This window comes from Quercus suber, unplaced genomic scaffold, assembly GCF_002906115.3.
Source record: "Quercus suber isolate HL8 unplaced genomic scaffold, Cork oak 2.0 scaffold_109, whole genome shotgun sequence".
Classification (NCBI taxonomy): Eukaryota; Viridiplantae; Streptophyta; class Magnoliopsida; order Fagales; family Fagaceae; genus Quercus; species Quercus suber.
Window position 1 is genome coordinate 358,026 of NW_027069574.1, and position 12,214 is coordinate 370,239.

Consider the following 12,214-nt stretch of genomic DNA (forward strand, 5'->3'; position numbering starts at 1 on the left):
ACGGATTGATTAAAATATTGATTTGGTAGTTGTAAAGTTTAGGCAGTAAATTGGTTAATATAAAAGTTCACATGTATCTAAGCTATTAGTACAAAGTTTAGGGGATGTACAAATATTTTTCCCTCAAAATAAAATGAAAGTTGAAAATAAGAGTGACCAAATTAACAAGACCAAGAATGGTATTTTGGTGATTTTGTTTTTTATTGGCAGTGTGCCTTCACAAACGTTTTTTTTTTTTTTTTTTTTTTTTGGAAATTCATCACAAACGTTTTTAGCGCAACAACTGTAAGGGCAATATAATTATTTTAAAAAAATTTATTTATTTAAGGATATGGTTAAGCGGGCAATACAAAAGAAAGAAACAGAGAGTGAAGGAAGAGAGAGGACCAAATTAATTCAAGGTGGTGAACTGAAATGGCCGCAGGCCTCTCTTCTCGCGCGCTCTTCTTATCCATTAACAACAGCTATCATCAGCACCATTGCTCCCAAACCTTTCGCTTTAGTTTCGAAGAAAGAAGAAGAAGCAGAAGAAGAGTTAGTCGTAGTAGAAGCTTCTCTTCGCTTCCACTCTCTCTCTCCACCAGCAACAGAGTCTCTTCTCTTCTTCTCGGCCAGTTCTTTGCCAATCCTCCTCCACCGACCTTGATGTCGCCGTCCAAGCCGGACAAGACCGTCTTCTCAAGGTAAGGTCAAACTTTTACTTTTTTTTTTTTTTTTCAATAGGATTGGGAGTATTTGCTTTGCTACTTCATTTTTGTTTTGCTTTTGAAATTGCAGGTTCCAGTGTCTAGAATAAGGAATTTCTGCATCATTGCGCATATTGACCATGGAAAATCAACTTTGGCCGATAAACTGCTTCAAATTACTGGAACTGTGCTGAAGCGAGAGATGAAGGAACAGTTTCTTGATAACATGGATTTGGAAAGAGAGAGAGGCATCACTATCAAACTACAGGTATATTGATTCATTTCTCAGTTTCTTTATTGAATTCTTTGTCAACTTTACTAATTCACTGTTACCTTAGCTTTGTTGATTAGTTCTTGAAGGTTTATTAGATTTAGGTTTGTTGATTAATTCTTGAAGGTTTATTAGACGCGATAAATTATTGTCAATTGTCCATAGAGTTTACACTCTAACAAGTTGAGTGTTGACAAGTTTCAAACTGAGGGCTACTTCTTTTAATACCATGATAAATTACCAATTGTCTCAAAAGTTCAGGCCGTTAGCAAGTTGTAAATTTAATTATTTAATCATTATTCTAACAAGTCGTAATTTGAGTTTGATCACTGTTTTGTATAGAAAGTGTGTGAAAGGAAGGGAAAGAAAGAGATAGTATATCTTTAGTGTTAGGCATGTGAGACATTGTATCATTAAATGTGGTGAGCCACATCATTCAATTATGTATTTTGAGATCTATTTATAATCGACGCCTTTAGTGTTTTGTGATCTATTTTTGGTTTCTTTGATATATCTTATAGCGTTTGAGAAATTGATTTAAGTTGTTTATCTATTTGTGACAGGCGGCTCGAATGCGTTATGTGTTTAAAGGTGAACCATATTGCCTGAATCTAATTGATACTCCAGGGCATGTGGACTTCTCTTATGAGGTATGCCAATGTTGCAAACTAGTTGGTCAATATATGGTGATCTTACTCACTTTAATATTGCAATGATTTATCTTTAAGTATTTCCTGTCTATCATCCTGCTAATTTCTATTACACTTATCACTGGACATTTTACCTTTGTGCTCTGACATTTTTCTCCAATGCTTGACTTAGTATTATAAGAATGTAATACCCCATGTTTTAGACTAAAGGCATAGATAGACATACTAAATTCAATTCACAGAAGTCTACATTCTTGGTCTTGTAAGCACTGTGTATCAATGCCCTTATGTGTCCTTATTTTACTAATCTTTAGTATCGTCCAAAGTTGTAGATCGTGCCACTTCCGGTGTATGGCTATTTTTCTTCTTGTTTCTCAGTTTCATTGTAGACAGATTGTGATGTAGTGTGTCATTGTTCAGGAATCCCTTTGCTTTAACATGAAAAGGATTAGATTTTTCCTGTACTCTTTTGCTTTATCAATGACTTTTGTGCACAGTTGTTGCTTCTCTTACATCTCTTCATGTTACTAATTGTCTTGCCTTTGCCTATGTTAGAGACTTATAGTTACTCATTATTATATTTACACTGACTTGTTTATCTTATATTAGCTAAACGGTAGTCTTGTAATAATGTCATATCATCCTTAACATAAATATCTGCTATGGTGAGGGACTAATCAATAAAGTGCTAAACCTATTTTCTTCAACTCTTTCTCTGCCCACTCTTCTCTCCCTCTTTCTTTGCATCTAACCTTAGTCTTCCATAATTTACAACTTAACTGCCTACTTGAGTGATGAATCAAATAATTAAGCATAGATTTTCACAGTTGTTTCAACAGTCACTCGTTATCTCCATTCTCTGATGTGTTTCAGCCTGAAATTTAGTAGCATTGCATAGAATTAAATGAATGTTTTGGATTTTTGTTTTATTCATTTATCTACATCTAGGTTTCTCGATCTCTTGCTGCATGTGAGGGAGCTCTCCTTGTTGTAGATGCTTCTCAGGTGAATCTTTATCCACTTACATTAGTTGTTTTAACTTAATCATTCATAACATTAAACATGCCACATATACTGTGGTATGATGAAACTTGAAATTAGCTATTTTTCTTCTAAAACTCTTTTGTTACTACATCCTCCACTGCTAGCATTATTGATTATGTTTATTATGTTGTAGGGAGTTGAAGCACAAACACTTGCAAATGTTTACTTGGCCTTGGAAAACAACCTAGAGATCATCCCTGTAAGTAGGTAGTTGTTCTCACTTATATTTTATTATTTAGTTTTTGTTGATCTTGGTGAGATTTTTTATTTTAGCGATTTTTTGTAATTTTTTTCACATTAATGAATTAAAGTTGCTTTAATTGTGAGTCAGTCATAAGCAGTTGGAAAGGCTTTTAAGCTCTTTGAATGCAGTGGTGATAATTCTTGAAAAGCATATTTATGGGATTGGCTTTAGTGGCACTTTTAGTTTGAGACTACTTAGAAAATATATAGAGATGAGTGAAATGTATTTGCTTTAATTGTGAGTCATTTATAAAAAGTAGGAAAGGCTTTTAAACTCCTTGAGTGCAGTGATGATACTTCTTAAAAGCATGTCATGGGATTGGCTTATATGGAACTTTTAGTTTGACATTGCTTAGACGATTTATATATTTAATCACCCTATTTGACGTAGAATAAAAGGGTCATGGGGTTGTTTTGGGAATTAAAAAATGATTTGATGAGAGTTTTGATGGCCTTTTGGTAGACGAAAGTGTGTGGGATTTAGGGTTTCGATAGGTAAAAGAAAAGGGTTTGATTTGGGGTTGCAAGGAAGAATGAAAAAAGAAGGTTTTATGTTGTTTTGGTGGGCCCCACACATTTGTGGGACCCACATGTTGTGAGAGGGGTGCTCCATGAGATGGCCTCATAAGATAATTTTCGGCTGTTTAGAGGCCATGAATAGTGCCACAAGAAGAGAAGAAGAAAAGAGAGAAAAGAAAGGGAGAATAAAACACACGTAGGCCAATATGCCTCAGTGCTTAAAGCACACAATATTTTCATTAATAAACTCCCTCTATTTATTACACTGTGTACAAATATATGTAAGGACTCTTTCTTGTACTAGTACTAGTAGGACTCCTCACTTGACTAGGAAACTAAAAACCTCCTAAAAGACTAATTGACTAAATTGAACTCAAAGTAAACAAAACCCAAGATACTTAGGATCTCCAAAAAATTATAGACTCAATTAAACTACTAAATACCTTTAATTCGCTGGGATTTTTTCCCCTTGAATACAAAATTAACCATAAATTTTAAAATAAAAACCCAAATTATTTTTTTGGATCGGTAAACAAAACTTTATTGAAAAATAATTTTTTTTCAAAATAAAGGTACATAAAAAATAGTTACCTGGGTACACAAGGAGTGTGTGCAAAGAAAAACAAAACTCTATACAAAACTACATGAATCTCGATTCTTGAAATTACAACAAAGAAGAAAAGGAAAGAGCACTAAAAGCAGTTATCCACTCAAATAGAGATAGAATGAAATTGTGCTTCAACTCAATGATGGACCACTCCTCCCCTTCAAAAGTTCTGTTGTTTCGCTCCCTCCATATAGTCCATATAATACAATGTGGAATAGCACCCCAAATAGAAGCTGCTGAATGCCGCCGAAACCCTCCATGCCAACAAGCTAGCAACTCAACCACCTAGTTAGGCATAACCCAGGGAACACCACCAAGTTGAACACAAATGACCATAAATTATAAGCATACGAACAATGAAAAAGTAGGTGATCCACCGATTCCCCATCACTCTTACACATACAACATTTGTTGACAATACAAATATTCCTCTTCCTTAAATTATCTAGCGCGAGGATCTTTCCCTTAGCAGCTGTCCAAGTGAAAAAAGCGACCTTCCAAGGAGCTTTCACCTTCCAGATACTTTTGCAGGGGAATCGGTTGCTACCATTACCCATTAAAGTTTATAGTATGACTTAACTTCAAAGGAACCACTCCGGGCAGCAAACCATGCTACTTTATCTTCCTCACTCTGACCCACCTCAATAGAATAAAGAAGAGCAAAGAAAGAATTCAAGCTCTCCAATTCCCAATCTTGAAGCAGTCTAATAAAAAGGACATCCCAATCAACAAACCCATTTTGCCAACACAAATGCTCAGCCACAAATGCCTCCTTGTTCTGGGCAATGCTATACAACAACGGGAATACCTCCTTAAGAGGTAACTCCCCGCACACACATCATCCCAAAAACGAATTCGGAAACCCTTCCCCACCTCAAAGCAGAGATTTTGGGAAAACTTCCCCCAACCACCTCTAATGTGCTTCCACAACAAAAACCCATGAGGTTTATTAGATACTTCAGAACACCATTAACCCCTAATACATGTATATTTATTAGCTATCACAACTCTCCTCATAGTATTTGTCTCCACAGCAAACCGCCATAACCACTTACCCAATAGGGCAGTGTTAAAGTGGCTGAAACTTTTGATACCCAAACTGCCTGCTTGTAGAGGCTGACATACAGTCTTCCAATTAACCAAATGCATTTTAACTTCATCACCCAAACCACCCCAAATTTAGCAATGTTTCAACCCACCCCAAATTTAGCAATGTTTCAACCCTAAGGCACAAGTAACTAGAGCTTTAAAACGCAACTTTTATTTCAATTGGACTTCACATGTGGGCTCCATTAAATAAATCTTGAATAGTGAATTTGCAAAGTAGTAACAAATTAATCTTCCATGGCTGCATCCCTATTCTTAATATTGAATTTTTTTTTATTTTTGCAAGAAAAAAAATNTTTTTTTTTTTTTTTTCAATAGGATTGGGAGTATTTGCTTTGCTACTTCATTTTTGTTTTGCTTTTGAAATTGCAGGTTCCAGTGTCTAGAATAAGGAATTTCTGCATCATTGCGCATATTGACCATGGAAAATCAACTTTGGCCGATAAACTGCTTCAAATTACTGGAACTGTGCTGAAGCGAGAGATGAAGGAACAGTTTCTTGATAACATGGATTTGGAAAGAGAGAGAGGCATCACTATCAAACTACAGGTATATTGATTCATTTCTCAGTTTCTTTATTGTATTCTTTGTCAACTTTACTAATTCACTGTTACCTTAGCTTTGTTGATTAGTTCTTGAAGGTTTATTAGATTTAGGTTTGTTGATTAATTCTTGAAGGTTTATTAGACGCGATAAATTATTGTCAATTGTCCATAGAGTTTACACTCTGACAAGTCGAGTGTTGACAAGTTTCAAACTGAGGGCTACTTCTTTTAATACCATGATAAATTACCAATTGTCTCAAAAGTTCAGGCCGTTAGCAAGTTGTGAATTTAATTATTTAACCATTATTCTAACAAGTCGTAATTTGAGTTTGATCACTGTTTTGTATAGGAAGTGTGTGAAAGGAAGGGAAAGAAAGAGATACTATATCTTTAGTGTTAGGCATGTGAGACATTGTATCATTAAATGTGGTGAGCCACATCATTCAATTATGTATTTTGAGATCTATTTATAATCGACGCCTTTAGTGTTTTGTGATCTATTTTTGGTTTCTTTGATATATCTTATAGCGTTTGAGAAATTGATTTAAGTTGTTTATCTATTTGTGACAGGCGGCTCGAATGCGTTATGTGTTTAAAGGTGAACCATATTGCCTGAATCTAATTGATACTCCAGGGCATGTGGACTTCTCTTATGAGGTATGCCAATGTTGCAAACTAGTTGGTCAATATATGGTGATCTTACTTGCTTTAATAATGCAATGATTTATCTTTAAGTATTTCCTGTCTATCATCCTGCTAATTTCTATTACACTTATCATTGGACATTTTACCTTTGTGCTCTGACATTTTTCTCCAATGCTTGACTTAGTATTATAAGAATGTAATACCCCATGTTTTAGACTAAGGGCATAGATAGACATACTAAATTCAATTCACAGAAGTCTACATTCTTGGTCTTGTAAGCACTGTGTATCAATGCCCTTATGTGTCCTCATTTTACTAATCTTTAGTATCGTCCAAAGTTGTAGATCATGCCACTTCTGGTGTATGGCTATTTTTCTTCTTGTTTCTCAGTTTCATTGTAGCCAGATTGTGATGTAGTGTGTCATTGTTCAGGAATCCCTTTGCTTTAACATGAAAAGGATTAAATTTTTCCTGTACTCTTTTGCTTTATCAATGACTTTTGTGCACAGTTGTTGCTTCTCTTACATCTCTTCATGTTACTAATTGTCTTGCTTGCTCATTATTATATTTACACTGACTTGTTTATCTTATATTAGCTAAACGGTAGTCTTGTAATAATGTCATATCATCCTTAACATAAATATCTGCTATGGTGAGGGACTAATCAATCAAGTGCTAAACCTATTTTCTTCAACTCTTTCTCTGCCCACTCTTCTCTCTCTCTTTCTTTGCATCTAACCTTAGTCTTCCATAATTTACAACTTAACTGCCTACTTGAGTGATGAATCAAATAATTAAGCATAGATTTTCACAGTTGTTTCAACAGTCACTCGTTATCTCCATTCTCTGATGTGTTTCAGCCTGAAATTTAGTAGCATTGCATAGAATTAAATGAACGTTTTGGATTTTTGTTTTATTCATTTATCTACATCTAGGTTTCTCGATCTCTTGCTGCATGTGAGGGAGCTCTCCTTGTTGTAGATGCTTCTCAGGTGAATCTTTATCCACTTACATTAGTTGTTTTAACTTAATCATTCATAACATTAAACATGCCACATATAAGGTGGTATGATGAAACTTGAAATTAGCTATTTTTCTTCTAAAACTCTTTTGGTACTACATCCTCCACTGTTAGCATTATTGATTATGTTTATTATGTTGTAGGGAGTTGAAGCACAAACACTTGCTAATGTTTACTTGGCCTTGGAAAACAACCTAGAGATCATCCCTGTAAGTAGGTAGTTGTTCTCACTTATATTTTATTATTTAGTTTTTGTTGATCTTGGTGAGATTTTTTATTTTAGCGAATTTTTGTAATTTTTTTCACATTAATGAATTAAAGTTGCTTTAATTGTGAGTCAGTCATAAGCAGTTGGAAAGGCTTTTAAGCTCTTTGAATGCAGTGGTGATAATTCTTGAAAAGCATATTTATGGGATTGGCTTTAGTTGCACTTTTAGTTTGAGACTACTTAGAAAATATATAGAGATTAGTGAAATGTAGTTGCTTTAATTGTGAGTCATTTATAAAAAGTAGGAAAGTCTTTTAAACTCCTTGAGTGCAGTGATGATTCTTCTTAAAAGCATATCATGGGATTGGCTTATGTGGAACTTTTAGTTTGACATTGCTTAGATGATTTATATATTTAATCACCCTATCTGACGTAGAACAAAAGGGTCATGGGGTTGTTTTGGGAATTAAAAAATGATTTGATGAGAGCTTTGATGGCTATTTGATAGAAGAAAGTGTGGGATTTAGGGTTTCGATAGGTAAAAGAAAAGGGTTTGATTTGGGGTTGCAAGGAAGAATGAAAAAAGAAGGTTTTATGTTGTTTTGGTTGGCCCCACTCATTTGTGGGACCCACATGTTGTGAGAGGGGTGCTCCATGAGATGGTCTCATAAGATAATTTTCGGGTGTTTAGAGGCCATGAATAGTACCACAAGAAGAGAAAAAGAAAGGGAGAATAAAACACACGTAGGCCAATATGCCTCAGTGCTCAAAGCACTCAGTATTTTCATTAATAAACTCCCTCTATTTATTACACTGTGTACAAATATATGTAAGGACTCTTTCTTGTACTAGTACTATTAGGACTCCTCACTTGACTAGGAAACTAAAAACCTCCTAAAAGACTAATTGACTAAATTGAACTCAAAGTAAACAAAACCCAAGATACTTAGGATCTCCAAAAAATTATAGACTCAATTAAACTACTAAAATACCTTTAATTCGCAGGGATTTTTTTTCCCTTGAATACAAAATTGACCATCAATTTTAAAATAAAAACCCAAATTATATTTTTTGGATCGGTAAACAAAACATTATTGAAAAATAAATTTTTTTTCAAAATAAAGGTACGACAAAAACAGTTACCTGGGTACACAAGGTGTGTGTACAAAGAAAAACAAAATTTTATACAAAACTACATAAATCTCAAAATTACAATGAAGAAGAAAAGGAAAGAGCACTAAAAGCAGTTATCCACTCAAATAGAGATAGAATGAAACTGTGCTTCAACTCAATGATAGACCGCTCCTCCCCTTCAAAAGTTCTGTTGTTCTGCTCCCTCCATATAGTCCATATAATACAATGCGGAATAGCACCCCAAATAGAAGCTGCTGAATGCCGCTGAAACCCTCCATGCCAACAAGCTAGCAACTCAACCACCCAGTTAGGCATAACCCAAGGAACACCACCATGTTGAACACAAATGACCATAAATTATAAGCATAAGAACAATGAAAAAGTAGGTGATCCACCGATTCCCCATCACTCTTACACATACAACATCTGTTGACAATACAAATATTCCTCTTCCTTAAATTATCTAGCACGAGGATCTTTCCCTTAGTAGCTGTCCAAGTGAAAAAGCAACCTTCCAAGGAGCTTTCACTTTCCAGATACTTTTGCAAGGGAATAGGTTGCTACCATTACCCATTAAAGTTTATAGTATGACTTAACTTCAAAGGAACCACTCCAGGCAGCAAACCATGCTACTTTATCTTCCTCACTCTGACCCACCTCAATAGAATAAAGAAGAGCAAAGATAGAATTCAAGCTCTCCAATTCCCAATCTTGAAGCAGTCTAATAAAAAGGACATCCCAATGAACAAACCCATTTTGCCAACACAAATGCTTAGCCACAAATGCCTCCTTGTTCCGAGCAATGCTATACAACAATGGGAATACCTCCTTAAGAGGTAACTCCCCGAACACACATCATCCCAAAAAAAAATTCGGAAACCCTTCCCCACCTCAAAGCAGAGATTTTGGGAAAACTTCCCCCAACCACCTCCAATGTGCTTCCACAACAAAAACCCATGAGGTTTATTAGATACTTCAGAACCCCATTAACCCCTAATACATGTATATTTATTAGCTATCACAACTCTCCTCATAGTATCTGTCTCCACAGCAAACTGCCACCACTTACCCAATAGGGCAGTGTTAAAGTGGCTGAAACTTTTGATACCCAAACTGCCTGCTTGTAGAGGCTGACATACAGTCTTCCAATTAACCAAATGCATTTTAACTTCATCACCCAAACCACCCTAAATTTAGCAATGTTTCAACCCTAAGACACAAGTAACTAGAGCTTTAAAACACACAACTTTTATTTCAATTGGACTTCACATGTGGGCTCCATTAAATAAATCTTGAATAGTGAATTTGCAAAGTAGTAACAAATTAATCTTCCATGGCTGCATCCCTATTATTAATATTGAACTTTTTTATTTTTGCAAGAAAAAAAATTCAAAATATGCTGCTGGAAACATGTATGCCAGCTGCTTGTTTATTGGTTTCCTTGTATGGCTAACTGCCCCTTTACAAAGATGCGTTGTTTAGATTACTAAGGTCCAATCCTAAAATACCACTTCTCTTAACTGCCTTTGGGCCTTCAAAGAGGGCATGCTCCAGCCATGTTATGGACCTTATGGCTGCTTAGGCTGCTGCATAGAAAAAAAAAAAAAACTATTGATTATCGTAAATATTAAATACCAAAAAAGAGCATACAGGAAGTATACAAAGAGGAAAATTAAAATAAAGCATGAAAAAGAAATGTAGAATGGGATGTAGGTGTGTTGTAAGAGTGGTTATGTAAAATAAAAAAAGTGGTTTTTTGTGATGCAAAATGCATTTTTTTTTTATGCATAAGCGGATGGGAATGCCCTAAAGCATAAGGACTCTAGGAACTCCATCAAAGAGTATTGTATAGGAGTAGAACAGTATGGTGCACATTCAAAGAGTGTCTTCAAAAAGAGAAACTTGAGATTTGGAAAAGATAGTTCCTTTCCCTCAAACGTGCATTGATTTTGTTCCATCTGGTTGCGCCACATTAGACAAACTGGAACTGCCCTTTAGAGTTTCACACTTCTGCTGCTGCATTATAAGCCTCTGAAGAGGAGTATTGGTTGAGAATATAAATGTAAATCGAATCTATAATGCTTAAATGGGTTATTCATCAATCATCATCAAATACTTAATAGTAAAGCTCTCAATTGGCCTGTAACAGTTCGTGCCGGGCATAAATTTTGACCTGATCGGTAAATCTTCTAAAATGGTTTTGGTGGCCATTAATATCATTGTGTGCCCATACTATCAGAAATAGCCTACTGTTTAGTACTGGCGAACAAAAGCGTGGAACCAAGTAATATTTGACTGTGGGGGATTGTCAGTTAGAACGTCTAATGAAATAGTACCATGCCGGTTTATCTGATCATCTAAACTTTATCAGATTTTTTTTTGGCTCTTGCATGTCACAACTCACTTGTACTGATGCCATAGAGAAATTCTTCTCAGTGGCCAGTGCTAATACTCATATGACATGCCACAGAAGCTCCAAAAAAAAATGTCCATGTAACTCTACATGAATTTTTAAAAGTTTGGGATTACTTGCAAACTTCTTGATATTTTTTTTTTCTTCATTTGTTGATGTTTGTTTCATTTTATAATCCTCAGTCCTGACAATGCATAGACAGGTGAAATTATATTTTTTTTGTGATATTATCATTGATAGACCATTTTGTTACAGGTTTTGAACAAAATAGATCTTCCAGGTGCTGAACCAGATCGTGTTGTTCGGGAGATTGAAGAGGTTGGTAAAATGAAAGATTCTATGTCTAACGGGTGTGTGGCATGTATTGATGCTTGTAATTTTATTGGGTGGCTGGGATGCTGGAAAAGAGAATCATATACTATATAGTTAAAGTCAGGTCTCAGAAGCTGTGCTTTTGTCTGGTGGATACCCTCCCCTTTAGCTAGGATAGTCCTCACTGCCATATAAATACGTTAAAATCATCAAGCTAATTCTACTTGAGATGAAATTCTATTATCAAATTTCAATAAGTTGAAATTAACATTTTGACCAAATTCTATTATTAAAAGTTTGAAAAAATTAACCTGTTAGGGTGCAGCCTAGTGGTGTGAGGCTTGGGATGAGCTGAAGACCCAAACATCCTTGGTTCAAATCCCCACTAAGAGTTCTATTGATTTCTTGATACATAGTTTTGGTAGGTGGGGTTATGTATCCAGGGTTGGCTCCAAATGGCCTTTGCCTTGGTGAGGTTCCAAGTCATAAAAAAATTATTTGAAATTTTTTTTTATTCATTAATTTAAGTTATTTTATTCATCTACGATAATTTTTAGTTCTAATAAAAAAATAATCTTACATGATAAGCAGTAGTCATATAACTTAAGGTGATTTTTTATTTTATTGTTTATTTTCACTAATATTTATGATCTTAACATGTGAATTTTAATTAATCTATGTATTGCAGGAGCATACTGCAGTGTGTATAATTTTTTAGGTCTATTCTCTATAAAATTTGGCTTTGCTAGTTAATTGAAGGGGAGCGAACCCTCCTAAATTTCCCATTTTAGTAGGACAAAAGGAAAAAT

At 35.0% G+C, this 12,214-nt stretch overlaps 1 protein-coding gene across 1 annotated transcript in view; it reads left to right on the top strand.

Annotated features, from left to right (window-relative positions):
- The first annotated feature begins 322 nt into the window (after positions 1-322).
- The window catches only part of LOC112002391 (translation factor GUF1 homolog, chloroplastic), a 30,482-nt gene continuing 18,590 nt past the window's right edge, over positions 323-12,214 (top strand). Inside the window, 7 exon segments of the mRNA XM_065775315.1 lie at positions 323-580; positions 583-683; positions 778-954; positions 1,521-1,607; positions 2,556-2,612; positions 2,785-2,850; positions 11,349-11,411. Of these exon segments, the coding sequence (XP_065631387.1) occupies positions 415-580; positions 583-683; positions 778-954; positions 1,521-1,607; positions 2,556-2,612; positions 2,785-2,850; positions 11,349-11,411 (717 nt within the window). The 5' untranslated portion in view covers positions 323-414.